Source organism: Phocoena sinus, chromosome 8, assembly GCF_008692025.1.
Source record: "Phocoena sinus isolate mPhoSin1 chromosome 8, mPhoSin1.pri, whole genome shotgun sequence".
In the NCBI taxonomy this organism is placed as follows: domain Eukaryota; kingdom Metazoa; phylum Chordata; class Mammalia; order Artiodactyla; family Phocoenidae; genus Phocoena; species Phocoena sinus.
This window is the reverse complement of record NC_045770.1, coordinates 97,094,033-97,117,794: the sequence shown is the minus strand read 5'-3', so window position 1 is coordinate 97,117,794 and position 23,762 is coordinate 97,094,033. Positions and strand designations below refer to the sequence as shown.

Below are 23,762 nucleotides of genomic sequence, written 5' to 3'. Positions count from 1 at the left end.
TGGGAGGTCTGAGGTCTTCTGCCAGCGTTCAGTAGGTGCTCCGTAGGAGTTGTTCCACGCGTAGATGTATTTCTGGTGTATCTGTGGGGAGGAAGGTGACCTCCGCGTCTTACTCTTCCGCCATCTTCCCGGAAGTCTCGGGAGTTATTTTTTTAACGGGTAAAATGCTTCAATGTGGGAAGGTGAAAAAAGGGAGATAGATACTGGTGACGGTTTTAAAACAATGTGCATATAGTTAATACCACTGAACTGTATGTACACTTAAAATGGTAAATTTTATGTTATTTATATTTTACCACCAAAAAAAGATTTCTCAATTTAAAAAGTGGTTAGAATACCAAATTTTATGTAATGTATATTTTACTGTAAAAAAGGGAATATTAAAAAAAAACCTAGATTTAGTTTCAAGATGAGAGGACTTTAAGGTCACTTCTAATTATAAAAAATTTTTGAGACATCATGATAACAAGAAGAGAGAAAGAGCATCTAGTTGAGGAATAAGAACCTGACTCCTTGTTCTGAATTATGAGTGTAACCTTACCTTTCAAGTGGTTATAAATGGACCCAGAAGTTCTAGCAATGATAGCAAACTCAAATGCCTATAGAGGCCAAGCAGGAAACGTAAGCAGGTGAAGCAAGGCAGCTGGGGATGGTGGTAAATCTGAGTCTACGTGCCCTGTCTAAAGAGAGCAGCTGTACCTCCGTCCTGGCGGTAAATCTGAGTCTACATACCCTGTCTAAAGAGAGCAGCTGCACCTCCGCCCTGGCAAACTGTCTTCTTGTTAGAATGTCGTCATGGTATTGGGAGGACTTTCCATTTTTAAGTGAAATTGAATTGAGATTTTTATGTTAAATGTTGGCATCAAATTAAAAATAGGTATTTCTAACACCGCAAACCAAGAAAACATATCTGCAGGCCAAGGCACGTGCAGTCAGCTGACCACTAGTTTGTGATCTCTTTCATAGCATAAAGGCTGGACTGGAATACAAAAGAAGGAAAGGAAGTACTACTAATCAGATCCTCACCAATGTTTAAAGTTTGCGGGACTTCCCTGGTGGTCCAGTGGTTAAGAGTCCGCCTTCCAACACAGGGGACGTGGGTTTGATCCCTGGTCGGGGAACTAAGATCTCACATGCCATGGGGCAACTAAGCCTGCATGCCACAACTACTGAGCCCGCACCTCAACAAAGGACCCGCATGCCGCAACGAAGATCCCACATGCTGCAACTAAGACCCAACGAAGCCAAATAAATAAATAAATAAAATAAATATTAAAAAAAATTAAGTTTGCATAAAGATCATGATCTAATCTTTCTAATCCTTGTTTAGAATCACCAGTGTGTATTGAATATTGTTTTAATTAGGTGTCATTTAAAATAGTACAGCTTTGAATGGGTCAGTTTTTAGTGGGGCACTTAGAACATGAAGTTTAGTGCCTTGCATATACTAGGTGGTCAATAAGTGGTAGCTACTATTATTTTAAAACAAGGCTCCTACACAATATTGAAAAGTTAGTGTAAAACAGATTTTCAAAACCAACCCTACACCCAATAGAAGAAACGATAATATAACCCATTCAAAACTCTATCCTCTTGGGTTTCCCTGGTGGCGCAGTGGTTGAGAGTCCGCCTGCCGATGCAGGGGACACGGGTTCGTGCCCCGGTCTGGGAAGATCCCACATGCCGCGGAGCGGCTGGGCCCGTGAGCCATGGCCGCTGAGCCTGCGCGTCCGGAGCCTGTGCTCCGCAACGGGAGAGGCCACAGCAGTGAGAGGCCCGCGTACCGCAAAAAAAAAAAAAAGAATCTATCCTCTTGTAGTGATTGGGAAATGGTGAGCCTTCATATTAAATAACAAATCATTTACAGATGTTGGGTGCTAGGAATAGTTATTGGCAAAACAAGGTTCTTGCCCTCATAAAGGTTACAATTTAATAAGGGAGATGGACATTAAGTAAAGAGCCATTCCAAAAATATTTAGTCAGAAACTGTAATAAATGATGACTGAAAATTACAGGATGCTTTGAAAAGAGTAATGAAAGGATTTAATTCAGATGAGGAAGGGTCATAGGGAAGACCCCTTTAAGGAGCTGACCTTTAAACTAAGACCTAAAAGGGTAAAGAGAGGTCAGCAGCCTAAGGGTATTATGTATGGAGGGTGAGGAGGGTTGGGTGGGAGAGGAGGTTGTGACGAAAGCATTCCAGGAATGCTTGTGTGACATGTGTGACACCTCCAAATAACCAAAATAGAAAAAAGGAAAAATTAAATAGAGGGGGGACTTCCCTCGTGGCACAGTGGTTAAGAATCCACCTGCCAATGAAGGGGACATTGGTTTGAGCCCTGGTCCGGGAAGATCCCACATGCCACGGAGCAACTAAGCCCATGAGCCACAACTACTGAGCCTGCGCTCTAGAGCCCGCAAGACACAACTACTGAGGCTGAGAGCCACAACTACTGAAGTCCACGTGCCTAGAGCCCGTGCTTCACAACAAGAGAAGCCACCACAATGAGAAGCCCGTGCACCACAACAAAAGAGTAGCCCCCGCTCACGGCAACTAGAGAAAGCCCGCGTGCAGCAACGAAGATGCAACACAGCCAAAAAAAAAAAAAAAAATTAGAGGGAAAGATTAAAGTTATTGCAGGTAGAGAGGGGACAGATTTGAGGGGACATCAATTGTCAATGTTCTCCCTGGAGAAAAGATTCTGAAGAAAGAAGTAAAAATGAAAAAATAAGAGAAAATTAGGAATAGAGAAGAAATAAGTAAAATGGGAGCTAGGAAACAGGAACTTGAGGTTGAAGAAATTATTTGTTTATTTATTTAACCTGGCCACATCAGGTTTCCGGGGAAAGTGATGAGAGGTGAAGCACTGGTGGGAACAAGTGGAGAGAACCAGCTGCTAGAGGAGACCTCAGGAGTGAAGAGATCACACTGAAGGATTTTTGTTTGTTTGTTTAAAAAATTACAAAGGAGGGCTTCCTTGGTGGCGCACTGGTTGAGAGTCCACCTGCTGATGCAGGGGACACGGGTTCATGCCCCGGTCCAGGAAGATCCCACATGCTGTGGAGCGGCTGGGCCCGTGAGCCGTGGCCGCTGAGCCTGCACGTCCGGAGCCTGTTGCTCCGCAACGGGAGAGGCCACAACAGTGAGAGGCCTGCGTACATAAAAAAAAAAAAAAAAAAAAGTGGCCTTTGTGAAGACAAGTTTGAATATGAGCTGTGCTACTTATAAACTATATAGCCTGTGCAAGTCACTTAACTTCTCTCTCAGTTTCTTTATGTATAAAACAGGATAATAATCACACCAACTCATGTTTGTTGTGTGAATGAAATGAATGATGTATAGCATTTTGCTCAGTGGCTGGCACAATAAGCATTCAGCATCATTTTCTGTTGCCACATTGTTCTTCTTACCATTTTCCAAAGGAACCATGATGTTTCATGTCATCATACTTTCAAAAATCTTGTTTTTTCTTTTCAGAATGTACTCCTTCTTTGCTTAACAGCTTTCTACTACTCCAAGATCCATCCTAATTGTCTTTACTTCTTTAGAGCCTTCCCCAACTTCTGCAGGAAGAACTATTTCTTTCCTTGTGCTATTACTGACTCATACAGGCTTTACTAATCACTTATACTCTAAGGAAACTACTTCTAGGCTACTCTGTTTCTTCTCCCAGAATGTGAGCTCTTTGAGGGCAAGCATTGTCATTTACTTATCTGTATTTCCAGCATTTCATACACTCTGATGGAGAACACATTACACACTAAAAACATAATACTGTCTCAAGTCAGCTCTCTGGCTTCTTTGTCATTCATTGGTCACACACTTACAGGTGTGTGACCTAGACCAGTTATTTAACTTTCAAAATCTCAGTTTTATTTTCTGTGCAAAGGAGATAATAAAAGTATCTACCTGATACACAGGATTAGAAAAATGAGATAATCTACACAGGAAGCACTTAATAAATATTAACTGCTATTATTATCATTATTTTCATTTCTGATGCTGTATTTTATGTCTAGAAATTCCATTTAGATCTTTCTAATATCTTCCACTTATCTCCTAATCATATTCATATTTTCCTTTACATACTTGAGCATATCTATATGACTTAAAATAACTGTCTAAAGGTCCTTGCTAGCTAATTCCCCCATCTCTGTCTTTTCTGAGTCTGTGTTTCTATTGACTTATTTTTCTCCTGGTTATGGGTCATATCTTCCTGCTTCCTGTAATTTTTAGTTGGATGCCAGACTTTGTGAATTTTATGTTGTTGAGTGCTGGATTTTGTTGAATTCCTTTAAGGAGTATTGAATTTTGTTCTGGTATATGCAGTTACTTGCAGATCAGTTTAATGCTTAAGCTACTGAGGACTCTATCCAATGCCCAGTGTATTTTGAGGTTTCTCTCAAAATAGAAGAAACTAGCCTTGTGAGTACTCCAGGAATTGTCTGGCCTACTGTTTTCTAGTGGTTCTTTTTCCAACCCACACACGTGCAGAGTTTGTAGTCAAAGACTCAAATACCTCCTTGCAGCTCTCTGGAGCTAAGTGAGCAATGCCCTTCTCTCTGGTACTTGGCCTTGCAAATACTGGCCACCTTGGCCTCCCTAAACCCCAGCCTCTGCCTCTTCAACTCAGTAAGACCACCAAGCTCTTTGATGATCTCCCTGTACTGTCACTTGGTAACTGCCTCTCAGGGACCATAGTTCCACACTGACTGTTGGTCCAATGTCTGAAACAGTTGTTTCAGATACTTTGTCTGATTTTCTAGTTGTTTATAGCAGGAGGACAATTCCCTTAGTATCATTATTTTATTAAATGAAATATATATATTCACTGGTAAAAGCACAAAGCTCAAAACTAAATTCTCATAAACTGAAAATAAACTGTGGACAAAAGCTCTTTTGAGCCAATATCCCTAAATAGAAGTAGAGATTTACTTCAAGGGAATTTCAATCTTTGCCAACTTGGAAAATTTAGATTAATATTTCTGTATTGAAAAAAATACCAAAGTGAGAAGTTGAATTTTAAAGGCTTATTACATTTGAGTAGATCCTTTTGCTTCCAAGAGTCTAAAGTTGTCTAGATAGCAAGAGACTCACGACAGTTTTCATGAGGTTATTTGAAATTCAGACACAGGGAAATTAGCATCATTCAATACTCAGTCATGCAGGAATGACATCGTATCTCTGTACTTGCTAAAAACTGGGATAAAAGATTTCATGCCAGAAGGGATCAAGGTCCTTAGTTTTCTACAGGTGGCTTCACTTTTAGATATGTTACGCTGGAACCCAGCTCATCTTTTGCCTCCTCCCAGAAGAGATAGTTTCCTCTTGATAATGCTACAATATGTACATGATGTTCTAAGGAAGTTATCTGCAGGAGAACAATATAATAGCAGCTCCATTGAGTAGGTGTCTGGTACTTGGCATTCTAATTGAAAAAATGGGACTTAATAAATACTTTCCTTTGGAATCTTGCCTCTGAGTGTTTTTGCTCATTCTGGATTAAAACTGGAGACTGACACATTCTGGGACTGAAAGATGTTCTGAAGTTTCCTGGAGGAAACTGAGAATATATTAAAACTATTTAACCAAAGATCTTAGGATCACCTAGACGCAAATGTTGCATTTGGTATTTAAGAAATCAGAGACTGTCTGATTAAGAAGCATGACAATAAATATCCAGCATAAAATCTAGGTCCTACTGGTGGCACAGGAGAAATAGGGAGAGCTTGGAGCTGCTTCCTCTCAGCAGCTGGATGAATCATTGGCAGCTGCTATAAGAAAGATAAAGAAAACCACATCTGCTTAGAGTCCACCACTATATGGATCCCTTGTGATAATAAATATATTACTGAAGAGGCCCCACTTGTAAGTCATGAAAAGAATTAAGGATATCTGAAGATTATTTTCCATAGTTATCTCCATGTGCTATTTCACAGAAACCAGCTCTAGCTATATGCACCATTCTTTGATAGAATGAGTATTTAATATATATTTGCTGACTGGTTAAGGGACAGAGAAAGGATTAGGAAAGACAGGTTCTGATGAAATAGTACAAAATTCATCTATACACTCACAGCTCCCAGTTTTGTTTATGTGGAGACCAACAAGATAGTTTTTCTGAGCTAGTTCACTTAAAATTGAGTTCACACTGATTTTCGACTACTAGTCATATATTTTGTAAAGAAGATGATGCTATTCTCAATACACTTGCACAATAGTGTAATTGAGATGGATGATCTCTAGAGTTACATGTCAATAGTAGAAAGAGCATATTAGTAAATCTGGGTTCTATTTCCAAATTTGCTACGGTGCAATCCTTCTGCAAGTTACACAATTTTGTTATTTATAAAATGGGCACGGGGCTTCCCTGGTGGCGCAGTGGTTGAGAATCTGCCTGCTAATGCAGGGGACACGGGTTCGAGCCCTGGTCTGGGAGGATCCCACATGCCGTGGAGCAACTAGGCCCGTGAGCCACAACTACTGAGCCTGCGCATCTGGAGCCTGTGCTCCACAACAAGAGAGGCTGCGACAGTGATAGGCCTGCGCACCGCGATGAAGAGTGGCCCCCGCTTGCCACAACTAGAGAAAGCCCTCGCACAGAAACGAAGACCCAGCACAGCAAAAATAAATTAATTAATTAATAAACTCCTACCCCCGACATCTTCTTAAAATAAATAAATAAATAAATAAAATTAAATAAAATGGGCACAATAATATCTACCATACCTATTTCTTAGGATAGTAAAATGATCTAATCAGAAACTAGGTAGAAGGAGTTTTAGCAAAAAAGTTTCAGTAGCTATATATAAAGTAGCAGTAGCATCAGTTAGAGCAGGGTAGGGGATCCTGCAAATTCAATGAAAGCAGGGAGCATACCTATTTTCTTACTATAACCCCAGCACCAGGTACATGGTAAGTCTACCAGATATATTTGTTGAATGAATGAGGAAATAGTTTAGGCCTTCCTCTACTTTAAGTTAGGTTTACTATAGAAACTGTCAAAGATAGTCAATACTTATTTGGAAAAACATAATATGAAGATGGGAATAAGAACAGGCCTTTGAAAACAGACGTGAACAAAGGTTTTGATGTAGAGACTCTATATCTGAACATTTTGGAGCAATTTAATCTATTTTAATATTCTGAATGTAAGAATTGAGTGCCATTTTTTTAAAAGAAGCTCTCAGTAAGGGTCTTTCACCCTTCATATCACCAAAATAAAGTCTCAGTAAACACATTTTTGATCAGTGTATTTTTTAATATTTTCCTTGGGTTATAATCATAAGATGCTGAACCAACAATATGCAAATTGATCCTAAGTTTCATTTGTTATAAAATGGGAATTATATTATCTACCACAGAGAGACGTTGGGAAGATTAAATGAATTACTGCACATAGATCTCAGAGTTACACTTGGATCTTAATAAGTGCTTCAGTGACAGTGATGGTGATGGTGATAATAATATTGATGGCAGTATCTCTGACACAAGACAGATAGCTCCTTAAAAGGTGTTCCTAGAGCCTTGAAGAGTATGCACTAAAACAGTATTTATACTGAGCAAAAGAAAGAAGTTTGGAGGGAATAAAGAAGGCAAGAAAAGAATTTGGGAAGACTTACCGCCATTTTTGCCTACAGTTCGGAAGCATCTCCAGAAGGCCCGTAAGAATGATGCCCTATTGTGAGGGGTGGCTTGGATGAAGCTGAATTCCCGAAAAAGAATGTGAGTTCCCTGACATACACTGTTAAAACTGCAAAGAGAAAAATCAAGGAATTATCATTAGATGGAGAGTTACAGAAGGCTGGAATTAGAATGAAAAGTCAAGAATATATAGAACTGCCCAAAAGGAGAAAAATCTTTTTTTCTCCAAAATAACTCTGAACTATAGACTAGACCAAGTCCTTCTATGAGGAATTCTCTTCACATAACTATATCTCTTTGAAAGCTCTTGGAGTCCAATTCCTCTGAGTGCTTCCCACCTCCTACACACACACACAAACACACACACATGCTGAGGAAGTTTTTTTTTTTTTTGCGGTACGCGGGCCTCTCACTGTTGTGGCCTCTCCCGTTGCGGAGCAACAGGCTCCGGACGCGCAGGCTCAGTGGCCATGGCTCACGGACCCAGCCGCTCCGCGGCATGTGGGATCCTCCCACACCGGGGCACGAACCCGTGTCCCCTGCATCGGCAGGCGGACTCTCAACCACTGCGCCACCAGGGAAGCCCCTGAGGAAGTTTTAATCAGTCATTAGAGCATCTCATATAGTGGGAAATCTTTGTCTTTAGCTGGATGACACTGGCACTCATATCTTTTTGGAGAATACTTCTCCCTCTACCCCACTTGAAATTTATGTTTCCTTAAAGATATTCTTTTTGTATTCTCTCTGACCTATATCAGCTGTCTTAAGAACAACATGGCTTATGGGAACATAACTGGATTGTCTGTTCCAGTTTGGGGGTGGTGGTGTACACCTCTCTGACAATAAGGTTAGAGGAAAATCCATGTGCCAAAGGATATAAAAGGTTCCAGACAGACACTAAAGGCAAATAAGAAAAACAAGGGTAGAATGCGGCCCCTGAATGAGAGTATGAAGTAAAGCCCTAGGGCCCAAGTGAGTCATTGTTTAAGCTGGGCTGGGGAAGGGGAAAAAATATACTCCATTGCCTTTGGGTTCTTCTGCCAAAGAAATAAAGTCTGTAGAGCCTGATGTAATCTAAAAATGGAAAATCCACCAAAGCATAGGCAATTATCCAGTAATCATCACTACCAAAGGCAGACTTCTGGTTCCAGAAAACTCCTAAAGTCCCTGACAAGTAAATCATGAGTGGAAAATATGTTAATCTTTGTAGAGAAGCAGACATTAAACTGAAGATGGCAAGCAACAGAGGGATAGTGGTAATCCCAAATGTCACTTTTCATTTGTTTAGCATTTAAAGGGGGAAAAAATTCTGAATCTCTGAATTGAAAAGGAAAAAATTTCAGGAGCCATCTAATCCATTTTCCTTTTCCCTGACCAAGTTCAGAGGGAAGTGTTTAACCTGTCTTCAACATAGAGTATATTATCACTTAGGATAAAATTAGCCTCCTTCTGTCAATATTAACAACACTGTATGAAAAAGTGAATTACATACCCTTCTTCCCCCATGGAAAACTAGCATACAAATCTAAGATACTATGAGAAAGTATGAGGCAAAGAATTAGAAGAAAGATTTTAAAAAAGCAACGAAAGTGTTAACCTAATTACGCAGTTTGCAGTGCTGTTGTGTTGAGTAAAGGAAAATGAAAAATAAAGCAAATGAGCTGTTACAGGTAAATGGAGCAGGCCACATTTCTAGCAAATGAAGTCTAGCAAATGATAACATTCTAGCCTAAATTTATGAAGCTACCCAGTAAAAAATTAGTCCCAAAGTGTGCTACACAACCCCCAGGGGAAAAATGCTGGTGTCTAGGTCATGGTCTAGGCTGTAAAGGAACTAATACTAGTGAAATTATATCCTTAGTGTAGCTTTTAAAAAATATCTTCTTTTAAGCTAGGGAGTAATTTATTCATTGAAGAATCTAGCTGAGCCTCATTGTATAGATGAATAGAATATACATAAGAATTTATAAAATAGGAATTTTATACAACAAACTGATAGGGCAAAGTCTTACAATACTGAATATAAAAAGACATAATTGTATTTACACTACTGCCTTTAGATAATTCATACCAATAAAATTCATATTTAATTAAAAATAAAAATAATTAGAGATGTTTGATTAGTATGGAGATAATCAGATGATCAGTCGATCATGTAGCTGATCAGTATGGAGATCAGAATCACTATCTAAAGAGTTAACAGACAATCTTAGTATAACCAGGGAAATCCTTTTAGATAAGATGGCTGTAAAGAAAAAGCAGAAAATGCGCTTGCTCAAAGCTTTACTGTTTCTCTTCAACCTGAAATCTCTTTTTCCTACCTCCATCTCTTAAAATTCTATCCATGTCAAATACCATGTTTTGCATGAAATCTTTTCCTGATTCCTCCCACCACAGCCCATTCCCATCATATCTCACTTATAACTCTCTAATGGTACTCACAATTTTGCTGCCTTGTTTTAAAGTTACTGGATATATTTCCTCTATTAGATTCTATACAGTAATCAATTAGGCTGTACTCATCTTTGTCTCCATTGCATTACCTAACACATAGTAGATACTGCTCCATAAATGTCTGTGGTAGTTGATTTAGAAAGAAAAGAAAAAAACAGATGAATAACACCAGGCAGAAAGTATCAGGATTTATGTTTGTAACTAGCCATACTAGTGATACTGAAAGTCAAATTTCTACCATCTTTTTAAAAGTCCAGGACTTTGGTCTGATATTAGTATTGTAATACTGCAATACCAGCTTTTTTTTTTTATTATTAGTATTTGCCTGGCATATCTTTTTCTATGCTTTTAATTTCAATCTTTTTGGGTAATTTTTAAAAGATACTTCTTGGGCTTCCCTGGTGGCGCAGTGGTTAAGAATCCGCCTGTCAATGCAGGGGACACAGGTTTGAGCCCCGGTCTGGGAAGATCCCACATGCCGCAGAGCAGCTAAGCCCGTGTGCCACAACTACTGACCCTGCGCTCTAGAGCCCATGAACCACTACTGAACCCGCATGCCACAACTACTGAAGCCTGTGTGCCTAGAGCCCATGCTCCACAAGAGAAGCCACTGAAATGAGAAGCCCGCACACCGCAACGAAGAGTGGCCCCCTCTCGCCGCAACTAGAGGAGGCCCATGTGCAGCAACGAAGACCCAACGCAGCCAAAAATAAATAAATAAATAAATTTAAAAAAAAAAAAAGATACTTCTCTTGTGAGTGCTGCACAGCTGGATTTGGTTTTTTACCCAATCTTACATTCTCTGTATTTTAGTAAGCTTTTTATATATTTGATTAATTTCTGCCATCTTATTTTGTCTTTTTATTTTTTAATTAATTAATTTATTTATTTTTGGCTGCATTGGGTCTTTGTTGCTGCACGCGGACTTTCTCTAGTTGCGGTGAGCAGGGGCTACTCTTTGTTGTGGATGCTTCTCATCGCAGTGGCTTTTCTTGTTGCGGAATACAGGCTCTAGGTGCGCAGGCTTCAGTAGTTGTGGTTCGCAGGCTCAGTAGTTGTGGCTCGGGGGCTCTAGAGTGCACGCTTAGTAGCTGTGGCGCATGGGCTTAGTTGCTCCACGGCATGTGGGATCTTTCCAGACCGGGGCTCGAACCCGTGTCCCCTGCTTTGGCAGGTGGATTCTTAACTACTGTGCCACCAGGGAAGCCCTTATTCTGTCTTTTTTAAAAATATATTTATTTATTTGGCTGTTCTGGGTCTTAGCTGCAGCACATGGGATCTTCGTTGCCACATGTGGGATCTTTGCTGCAGCATGCAGGATCTTTAGTTGTGGCATGCAGGATCTAGTTCCCTGGGATTGCACCGGACCACTAGGGAAGTCCCTTATTTTGTCTTTTCTGTGAACTGTTATTCTTTGACTTTTTTTCTCTTTTCCTACTTTTAAGTGTGTTAGTAAAGTTTTTTAAAAATATCACCCCCCAATTAGTTTGGAAGCTATGACAGAATATTTAACCTTTTAGTATTTCTCTTAAATTTAACATACATATTTAGCTATACATTTTATTTATTTATTTGCGGTACGCGGGCCTCTCACTGTTGTGGCCTCTCTTGTTGCGGAGCACAGGCTCTGGACACGCAGGCTCAGTGGCCACGGCTCACGGGCCTAGCCGCTCCGCGACATGTGGGATCTTCCCGGACCGGGGCACGAACCCACGTCTCCTGCATCGGCAGGCGGACTCTCAACCACTGCGCCACCAGGGAAGGCCTAGCTATACATTTTTAAAATGTCAAATTAATCATCTTTATCACTCTCCAAAACAAGGAACAAAGTACACTTAAATAACTTATTAGCGCTCTTCTCAACTTCTGATACTATTTTCTAGAATTTGAATTCTACCTTTTTTTTAATTGAAAAACTTTTTTTTTTTTTTTTTGCGGTACTTGGGCCTCTCACTGTTGCGGCCTATCTCGTTGCGGAGCAGAGGCTCCGGACGCGCAGGCTCAGCGGCCATGGCTCACGGGCCCAGCCGCTCTGCGGCATGTGGGATCCTCCCAGACCGGGGCACGAACCCGTGTCCCCTGCAACGGCAGGCGGACTCCCAACCACTGCGCCACCAGGGAAGCCCTGAAAAACCTTTTTTATTGTGGTAAGATATATATAATATTTATCATTTTAACCATTCATAATATTTATCATTTTAACCACTGTAAATGTCCAATTCAGTGGCATTAAACATATTCACAATCCTATATAACCATCATCACTATCTATACCCAAAACTTTTTCATCATCCCCAACAAAAACTCTGTATCCATTTAAAACATGGCTCCCCCTTCTAGCCTCCTCCCAGACTCTGGTAACCTCTATTCTACTTTCTGTCTCAATGAATTTGCCTATTCTAGGTACCTCATTTAAATGGAATCATACAATGTTTGTCCTTCTAATTCTGGATAATTCACTAAGCATAATGTCTTCAAGGTCCATCCATGTTGTGGAATACTCCAAATTTCATTCCATTTTAAGACTGAATAGCATTCCATTGCATGTATATACCACATTTTGTTTATCCATTCATTTGTCAATGGACACTTGGGTTGTTTCTACCTTTTGACTGCTGTGAAAAATGCTATGAACTTGGGTGTACAAATATCTGTTCATGTTCCTCCTTTCAATTCCTTTTTGATACATGCCAAGGAGTAGAACTGCTGCATCAAAGAGTAGTTCTAAGTTTAATGTTTTGAGAAACCACCAAACTGTTTTCCACAGTGTCTGTACCATTTTATATCCTCACCAGCAATGCAGAATGGTTCTAATTTCTTCATGTTCTTGTCAACGTCTGTGCTTCCACCACCTCTTTTTTATTTTTGGCTGTGCTGTGCAGCATGCGGGATCTTAGTTCCCTGACCAGGGATTCAACCCACGTCCCCTATGGAAGCAGGGAGTCTTTTTTTTTTTAAATAAATAACTGTATTTATTTTTGCCTGCGTTGGGTCTTCATTGCTGCGTGTGGGCTTTCTCTAGTTGTGGTGAGCGGGGGCTACTCTTTGTTGTGGTGCATGGGCTTCTCATTGCAGTGGCTTCTCTTGTTGAGGTGCATGGGCTCTAGGTGTGCGGGCTTCAGTAGCTGTGGCTCACGGGCACTAGAGCACAGGCTCAGTAGTTGTGGCACATTGGCTTAGTCGCTCCACAGCATGTGGGATCTTCCTGGACCAGGGCTCAAACCCATGTCCCCTGCATTAGCAGGCAGATTCTTAACCACTGTGCCACCAGGGAAGCCCTGGAAGCATGGAGTCTTAACCACTGGACCGCCAAGGAAGTCCCAACCACCATGTGCTTTTTTAATAGCTCTCTTAGCAGGTGTGAAGTGGTATCTCATTGTGGTATTGATTTGCATTTCCCTAATCACTAATGACGTTGAATATCTTTTCATGGGCTCATTAGCTATTTGTATATCTTCTTTGGAAAAATGCCCATTTAAGCCCTTTGTCCTTTTATGAATTGTGTTGTTCATTTTTTGTTGTTGCTGAGTTGTAAGAGATCTTTACATAATCTGGATATGAATCCCTTATTAGATACGTGATTTGCAAATATGTACTCTCATTCTATAGGTTGTCTTCTCACTTTCTTGATAGTATCCTTTGATGTACAAAAGGTCTTAATTTTGATGAATTCCAATTTATCTATTTTTTCTTTTGTTCCCTGTGCTTTTGGTGTCATATCCACGAAATCATTGCCAAATCCAATGTCAAGAAGACATTGGATTGTTTTCTTCTAAGAGTTTTATAGTTTTAGCTCTAAGTTTAGGTCCTTGATGCATTTTGAGTTAATTTTTATATAAGGTGTGAGGTAAGTGTTCTTTCCTTTGCAGATAGGTATCCAGTTTTCCCAGCACCACCTGTTGAAAGACTTTTTGAGCAGTCCTTTCCCCAGTGAATGGTACCCTTGGCCCCCTTCTTAAAATCAACTGATCTTACATATGAGGGTTTACTTCTGGGTTCTCTCTTCTATTTCAGTGGTCTATATGTCTGTCCTTAAGCCAGTTCCACACTGTTCCAATTACTGTGGCTTTGTATTGAGTTTCAGAGTTGGGAAGTTTGAGCCTTCCAACTTTATTCTTCTTTTTCAGGATTGTTCTGGCTGTTTGAGGCCCTTGCAATTCCACATGAATTTGAGGATTGGTTGTTCTATTTCTGTGAAAAAAAAAGCTGTTGTAATTCTGGTAGGGATTGTGTTGTATCTGTAGACTGCTTTGGGTAGTACTGACATCTTAACAATGTTAAGTCCTCCTTTCCAAGAGCATGGGATGTCTTTCCATTTATTTAGGTCTTCTTTAATTTCATTCAGCAGTGTTTTACAGTTTTCACTGTGCAAGTCTTTCATCTCTTTGGTTCGATTTATTTCTAAGTACTTAATTCTTTTAGATGCTGTTGTGAGTAGAATTACTTTCTTAATGTCCTTTTTGGACTGTTGATTGCTGGAATAAAAACACAACTGATCCTGCCTCTGCGTATCCTGCATCTTAACTGAATTCATTTATTAGCTCTAGTAGCTTTTTGTGTGTGTGTGGTTTGCGGGCCTCTCACTGTTGTGGCCTCTACCATTGCGGAGCACAGGCTCCAGCCGTGCAGGCTCAGCAGCCATGGCTCACGGGCCCAGCTGCTCCGCGGCATGTGGGATCTTCCCGGACTGGGGCACGAACCTGTGTCCCCTGCATCGGCAGGCATACTCTCAACCACTGCGCCACCAGGGAAGCCCACTAGTAGCTTTTTTTGTGGATTCTTTGGGATTTTCTGTACATAGGATCATGTCATCTGCAAACAGATAATTTTACCTCTTCCCTTCCAATTTGGATGTCTTTTATTTCTTTTGACTCTACTTTTTTTTTTAATGTAAAAAAGTTATTAATTCTTAGTTAATAGCTAATTAAGTTTACCAACATTTCATACCAATTTTCATCCTCATTATTATTTTTTGCTCCTTCTCTCTTGGTTCAATTATTTTCTTGCTAAAGTTCATCCTCTAAGAAATGTCCATTTCAATTTTTTGGATTTGACACCAAAAGCAAAGGCAACAAAAGAAAAAATAAACAAGTGGGACTACATCAAATTAAAGAACTTCTGCACAGTAAAGGAAACCAGCAATAAAATGAAAAGGCAACCTACTGAATGGGAGAAAATATTTCAAATCATATTCTGATAAGGGGTTAATATCAAACTATATGAAAAACTCATACAACTCAATAGCAAACAAAAACAAAACAAAAAAACAATCTGATTGAAAAATAGGCAGAAGATCGGAATAGACATTTTCCCAAAGAAGTCATACAGATGGCCAACAGGTACATGAAAAGGTGCTCAATAGCACTAATCATTAGGAAAATGCAAATCAAAACCACAATGAGAGGGGCTTCCCTGGTGGCGCAGTGGTTGAGAGTCCGCTTGCCAATGCAGGGGACACGGGTTCGTGCCCCGGTCCGGGAAGATCCCACATGCCGCGGAGCGGCTAGGTCCGTGAGCCATGGCCACTGAGCCTGTGCGTCCGGAGCCTGTGCTCCGCAACGGGAGAGGCCACAACAGTGAGAGGCCTGCGTACCGCAAACAAACAAACAAACAAAAACAACAAAAAAAAACCCACAATGAGACATCACCTCACGCCTGTTAGAATGGATATTTTTAAAAAGGCAAGAAATCACGAGTGTTGGCGAGGATGTGGAGAAAAGAAAACACTTGTGCACTGTTGATGGAAATGTAAATTGGTGCAGCCACTATGGAAAGCAGTATGGAGCTTCCTCAAAAATTAAAAATAGGGCTTCCCTGGTGGCGCAGTGGTTGAGAGTCCACCTGCCGATGCAGGGGACACAGGTTCGTGCCCTGGTCTGGGAAGATCCCACATGCTGCGGAGCGGCTGGGCCCATGAGCCGTGGCCGCTGAGCCTGCGCGTCCGGAGCCTGTGCTCCACAATGGGAGAGGCCACAACAGTGAAAGGCCCGCGTACCACAAAAAATAAATAAATAAATAAAAATAGAACTACCATATGATTCAGCAATTCCACTTCTGAGTATTTATCTAAAGAACAGCTCAAAAAGATATCTGCACCCCCATGTTCATTGCAGCATTATTTATAGAAACCAAGATATAGATGCAAGATAAGTGTTCACTGATGGATGAAGTGATGATAGAGAAAATGTGATATATATACACAATGGAATATTATTTGGCCATAAAAAAGAAGGAAAGTTTGCCATTTGTGACAACAAGAATGGACCATGGGGGCATTCTGCTAAGTGAAATAAGACAGAGAAAGACAAATACAAATACTTCATATAAGTATGATCTCACTTATATGAAGAATCTGAAAAACAAAACAAAACAACAAAAAAAACAAGCTCATAGATACAGAGAACAGACTGATGGTTGCCAGAGGCAACCATTTTTGGGGGATGGGCAAAATGGGTGAGGGGGTCAAAAGGTACAAACTTCCAGTTATAAATAAGTCATGGGGATGTAATGTAGGCCATGTGGCTATAGTTAATAATACTGGCTCATTTAAAAGCTGCTAAGACAGTAAATCTAAAAAATTCTCATCACAAGAAAAAAATTCTGTAACTATGTGTGGTGATGAATAATAACTAGGCTTACTGTGGTGATCATTTCATAATATATACAAATACCAAATCATTATGTTGTACACCTGAAACTAATATAACGTTGTATGTCAATTATACCTCAAGGTAAAAAAAAAAAAACTTAAAGAAAAGAAAGAAAGGTCCATTTCACAACATATATGTATGTCAAGTCATTATGCTGTACACCTTAAATTTATATAGTGTTGTATGTCAATTATATCTCAGTAAAACTGGGGGAAAAGGTTGGAAATTATTCAAGAAAAAAAGTAAAGAGGGCTTCCCTGGTGGCGCAGTGGTTGAGAGTCTGCCTGCCGATGCAGGGGACACGGGTTCGTGCCCCGGTCTGGGAAGATCCCACATGCCGCGGAGCGGCTGGGCCTGTGAGCCATGGCCACTGAGCCTGCGCATCCAGAGCCTGTGCTCCGCCATGGGAAAGGCCACAACAGTGAGAGGCCCACGTACCACAAAAAAAAAAAAAAAAAAAAAGTAAAGAAAGAATGGTCCACAATCACTTATCTTAAATCCTTGGGACCTCTCTGTTTTGGAACTGACAAATTTTTGGATTTTTATAAAGGCAACATGTTGGACAAACTAGCTGTGATATAACACATCCACTGGGGCCAGGGAAGCAGCCCACAGTCAAGCATAGTAAAATTTCCACAGTGAAACATATAGTCACACTAGGTAGGATAAATAAAGACCAAAGACAGCCTCATAAACTAGTTCAGGTCAAGTGTGCCCACAAATGAGTTTGCTGAAAACTTACCAAAAAAACCTTGTTTTTTAAGCTTTTTTGATTTCTGAATTGTGAATTTCTGAATACTCATAGACCTGTCATTTACACAAAAGTCTGTGGGTGGTAAATACTCTTGCTTTCCATCTTCCTGAAAATATCTTTATTTTACCCTCTGGAGTTATGATTTAACCAGGTGGAGAATTCTGGATTGCCATTTATCTTCCCGCAGCATTTTAAAGATACTACTCCATTGTCATCTGGCACCTATCATTGTTGTCAAGATGCCAGCAGTCAAACTCCTGACATTCTTGATGGAGTTAATCATTCTTATCATCCATATAAGCTATTTTTTTTACTGTTAATGTTCTGCAGATTCTACAATGTGTCTACCATGTAGGTTTATTTTTGTTTATCTTGCTCAGGACTTTCACCTGACTTATGTATTTTGTCAAATCTGTAAAGTTCTCAGCCAGTATCTTTTAAAATATTTCTCCTTTGCCATTTTCTCTATCCTTTTCTACTAAATCTCCTATTAGATATACATTGTTGCCTCTCAGTGTCTCTCACCTGTCCTTTTATAGATTTTATCTCTTGATCTTTGTGTTACACTTAGTATTATCTTCTAAATTATGAATTCTCTATTCTATCATGTCTGGTCTAGAGTTCATTCTCTCTCCGTTTTTAAAAAATTCAATTAACTTTTTTATTTCTAGAACTTTCAATTCATCTTTTAAGGCTTATACATGGCTTTGTTTCATTTTGCCTGTTCTTGTTTCCCAATTTTTGTTCTCTCTTTATTTATTTATTTTTTTATTGAAGTATAATTGATTTACAATGTTGTGTTAGTTTCTCATATACAGCAAAGTGATTCAGATATATATATATATGTATATATTCTTTTCTATTATAGGTTATTACAAGATATTGAATACAGTTCACTGAGCTATACAGTACAACCCTTGTTGTTTATCCATATTTTGTTCTCTTTTTATATTACTACTATTCTTTCTTTTTTCTCCCTGAGGATCCTAAACTTCATTTCAAAATCAATTTTAAAAAATTAACTTTATTTTCTCTGGAGTAAATTTATGTTTCAATTGCTGGGTTTATTGGCTCTTTTTCTTAGCATCAGTTTTCCTTATATGTTTTGGAATTGCAGTGTGCAAACTCATCTTAAGTGGCAGGCTTTATTCTCTCTACTTGTTTATTCTCTCACTGTCTCCTGGAGACAGATCCTAGTTCAGAACTAGGTCTTACAGTGGATGACTTAAGACTTCATTCCTGATGATACTGGGGATATCACAGAGACCACAGAGACTATCACTGAATCCCTGAGTAGCTTAGATCTGAGTAGCAAGACTAAGTCCTGACTACAACGGTGTCTGCTTCCTCTTGTACTCCCAGGTTTTATATAAGCCATTTCCCAGATAGCAATAATAAGTATTTTTTTGAATCCCCTTTAAAGAGGTAGAGGAAGAAAAGTCTGGCTTTAGTCTCTTGCCCTGTGTGTGACACTTTTAGTCTTTACTATTCCATAAGAAATGAGCACTTAGTTACCTATGCTTGCTTCTGAACCCAGAGCACAGGAGGCCTAAGGTTTTAGTCCCATTAACGTTGTGGTTTTGTTTAGTTCCTGGTCTATAGGTGAATTTATATTGATTTTACACATGGCTATATCCTTTAAATTTTCTCTCAGAAAATTTTATCATTACCGTGTGTTTGGAATGGATAGGAGGACCAAATCACCAACGCTGCAAGCCATTATGACCAGAAATCCAAAACAAACTTTCTACCTGCATAAAAATGTACCTTCTTGGGGCTTCCCTGGTGGCACAGTGGTTGAGAGTCCGCCTGATGATGCAGGGGACATGGGTTTGTGCCCCAGTCTGGGAAGATCCCACATGCAGCAGAGCAGCTAGGCCTGTGAGCCATGGCCGCTGAGCCTGCGTGTCCGGAGCCTGTGCTCCGCAACGGGAGAGGCCACAACAGTGAGAGGCCCGCGTACCGCAAAAAAAAAAAAAAAAAAAAAAAGTACCTTCTTATTAATTTTTCATTGTATTTAACTAAACTGAAATGTTCTTTAATAGTCATGAATCTTGAGAACAAATTAGTGGTTACCACAGGGGAGAGGGGTAGATGGAGGGGCAAAATAAGTGGAGGGGATTCAGAGGTACAAACTACTAGGTATAAGATAAATAAGTTACAAGGATGTAACGTACAACACAGGGAATATAGTCAATATTTTATAATAACTTTGTATGAAGTATAATCTATATCGAATTACTGTGCTGTACATCTGAAACTAATATAACATTTTAAGTCAACTACACTTCAATAAATAAATAAAATTGGATCACAAATTTTGAAAAAAGAAGTTATCAATCTTACTTGTAAAATCAAACAAAAAAGTTCCTAAAAGTATCTTAAAGGCCATACAAAAATATATCAGATGCCTGCCTCAAACAGAGTTCTCCAAAAACCAGTATTTAAACTTCATTGAGCAAATTCTTTCATTTTCCTTAAGTTGTTGGTTTTATTCCCTTGAGATGTCAATTTTTTTTTTAAGTTTGAAATAATTTCAAATTTACAGAAAAGTTACAAGAATAGCACAAAGGATTCTTGCACATCCCTTACCTAGATTACCTGAATGTGAATATTTTACTACATTTGCTCTCAGTACAACGTTCTTTCTCTCTCATTCTCTCTCTACTCTCTGTCACACCCTTACATATATGTATAAATATAGGTATTTATATATATTATATTTCAGAACTGTTTAAGAGTAAGTTGTAGACATGATGCTCCTTCACCCCTAAACACAGTATGTATTTCCTAAAAAATAAGTAATTCTCTTATGTAACAATAGTACAATGAACAATATCAGAAATTAAAATCAATATAATACTTTTATCTAATCTACAGACCTTATTAAGATTTCACCAATTGTTCCAGTAATGTCTCCTTTATAGGAAAAGAAAATTCAAGATGATACATTGCATTCAGTTGTCATGACTTTTTAGTCTCCTTTAATCTGAAACAGTTCCTGGGTCTTTCTTTGTATTTCATGACATTGACATTTTTCAAGAGTACAGATTATACTCAATTTGGGTTTGTCTGATGTTTCCTCATGATTAGATTCAGGTTATACTCTTTTGGCAGGATTATCACAGAAGTGATGCTTAGTTTTCCCAGTGCATCATATCAAGAGGCACTTGCTGTGGATTAGTCTAACTACTGGTGATATCAACTTTGGTCATTTAGGTAAAGCAGTGTCTGCTAGGTTCACCCACTGTAGAGCCATCCTTTGTAATTAGTAAGTATCTTGTGGGGAGATACTTTGAGGCTGTGGAAATATACTGTTACTCTTCAAACTTTCATTTGCTACTTTCAGCACCTACTGATAATTCTTGCCAGAAACAATAAAAATTATGATGGCTTTGCCAAATGGCTATTTTTCCCCTAATTACATCATTTCATCTACCTTTATAAGTTGACTTTCTACAATAAAGAGAAGATACATGTAAATATTTTTATTTCTTGTTCTTTCTTATACTATAGGTAGCATAATACAGATATTCTTTTGTCCAATTCATAGGGGTCTGATGATCTCTTTTTAAGCTGTCATGAATAAAAAGTTCAAGAACTCTCTGTTTGGATCCTCTGGCCACAAGAGAACCAGAGATATCAAAATTAAAATGTCTCTGTGAATTATATCATTTTTATCTTAAAAGGTATAAATAAATTTATTAAAATGAAATTGAGAACAAATGTCTCAAATTGATTTTAACAAGAAAATAAATTATTTAAATTTCATAGTTTTCACATTTTATTTGCTTAATAGTTGATTAACCCTAGAGTAACAGATCAAGAAAATACAGCAGAATCTGTGCTTAAAATTAATGACTTTATAACCAGACATTTGTAAACATGTTAAGTAGTGTGAGTTCTTGATAAAATTTCATTTTCTCATTTAATAACAAAGGCTGTTTATACAGAAAAAAGTCAACAGACTTCTATTAAGTGGTATCTGTTTTCTCCTGAAAAACTAAAGAAGTTCTAAGAATTCGTTTATGGTATCAATTCCACATAAACACCTTAATGTTGGATATTGAAAAGCAAAAAGTCAGAATTGATTTAAATTACTTTGGTGACGTGGCCAGTAACTCAAGAACTACCAAGGAAAAAATTAAATATAAATGTCATCGTAGTAGATTTACATACCTAGCCATTCGCATTCTAGATAAAGAAATAACAAAGAGCAAAAGGACCAGATTAAAATATTCCAGTTCATTTTCAATGTGCCAAGAGGCAAAAGTTCAAAGTTCCTATAATACCTCAAATCTTCCAGGTACTCCTTGCTCTTACTCAAGATGAAAACAGCCAATGAGTACTGACCTACACAGTTAAATTGGATTGCAGCAGTTTGGTCTTCTTAGGCCAGTCTCTTGTCTCCTTTTTTCTTTCTAAAATCAGGCAAGCTCATTAGAATATACTATCTTCTGTTAGAATTGGGACTGTTTTTTGCTGTTTTGAGATGAGCTTTATTTGCAAGAAATCCTAAACGGATCTACTAAGAAAGTAAAATATGAGAACAGATCACACCCGATTATGCAGCACAAACTGGCCACACAAGGTGATAAATACACAGGGTAGAGATCAACCTCTGAAAAATAAATAAGATCAAAGATCCAAAACATTTTGGAAAAAATCATGATCTAAAGTAACCTTTTATTGCTTCTGGAAGCAGAAGGAAAAAAGATATTCCATAGACAGGGAATAGAAAAGAAAGCTTTTAGGGCATATTTCCCATTAATGGATTGGAAAAATTAGCAGACTGGCGTTTTGTGCTGCAAAAAGTCACCAAACCCTAAAGATGTATTCCTGGGGCGTGAATTTGGTCCCCAGAACTAACTAAGCCTGGGTTTGTTCTTTCCTTCCTTGTGAAGTTCAGACGAAGCCTAAGCCCTTATGTGTCTTCTTTCCATTGCCTACCTGCTGTAGAATTTTGCAATGCTAACTTGATGAGAGAAATCAGTGAAGCATGTCAGCTTGGTCTATGTCGCAGAACCCCAAAGTATTATAGTTTCGGCAACACACTTGAATGGAAGTTACCTCACACCAATTTCTTTATTATAGTGCTACAAAGAAATTTCTGCAGAAAAGTTTAATGCAGAATTTCTAAAACCATCTAACTCTCTACTGGGCTGTTATAATCTATTGTTCAAACATACAATACACCCATAACACGAAAAAAATAAATGAACATCATGACCCTGTATCCAAGGAGAAATTTGACCAAGTGTGTGTGTGTGTGTTTTAATTACCTGATTGATTGATTGATTGATTTTTGGCTGCTTTTGGTTCTTCGTTGCTGTGCGTGGCTTTCTCTAGTTGCGGCGAGCAGGGGCTACTCTTCGTTGCGATGTGCAGACTTCTCATTGCGGTGGCTTCTCTTGTTGTGGAGCACGGGTTCCAGGTGCGCGGGCTCAGTAGTTGTGGCTTGCGGGCTCTACAGCGCAGGCGCAGTAGTTGTGGTGCACAGGCTTAGTTGCTCCGCAGCATGTGGGATCTTCCCAGACCGGGGCTCGAACCCGTGTCCCCTGCATTGGCAGGCGGATTCTTAACCACTGTGCCACCAGGGAAGCCCACCAAGTGTGGTTTTAACATATGGTACATTTGGAATATGGTTCTGCTCATAGATATGCATCAGGTGAATCGACTGCAGGTCATCTTCTCTGTTGGCCAGGAAGATATACGTGTAAGCAGTATAGAAAATAGAAAGCTGCCATGCTGCAGGTGGATGCTCACAGTCCCCTTCATCTTCTCATTCTCAGCACTGGCTAAATCAGAACTAGAATATCTGAGATCATTGGCTTCTAAAAAAAAAATCTCCAATTTAGGAAGAAATCCAACAGGGACTAATCAATCTTCAGTCACTGTCTAGGGATAGGTGAACCAATTTGTGAGAACTGAGCTGCCCTTGTGGTGGATGAGATTGGTAATTTCTGCAACAGTAAAACAACTAAATCAGAAGCTTATCGGTTCACTCTAATGCCTTAGCATTGGCATTTCATACCAAGGTTTTTTTCGGCCTGACTGAGTAATCCTCAGTAGCATAGCTAGTTTTCAGACCATGACATCAGTGAGTTCATATTCTACTGCATTATGAAGTGAAAAACTCATGAGACAGCCTCAGGCCCTGAGAGCTACGAAAAGCTTCTGCAATGGAAAGCATAAGCAGCGCCAAGCTTTCTTTCCTTGGTTACTTCACCAAGTACTCTTCTGTCACCAAACCCCAGAA

General features: G+C 39.2%; 1 protein-coding gene across 1 annotated transcript in view; it reads right to left on the bottom strand.

Annotated features, from left to right (window-relative positions):
- Positions 1-23,762, bottom strand: part of C8H11orf49 (chromosome 8 C11orf49 homolog) — a 189,595-nt gene that overhangs the window by 99,714 nt on the left and 66,119 nt on the right. The window contains 1 exon segment of the mRNA XM_032640346.1: positions 7,624-7,754. Within this exon segment, the coding sequence (XP_032496237.1) occupies positions 7,624-7,754 (131 nt within the window).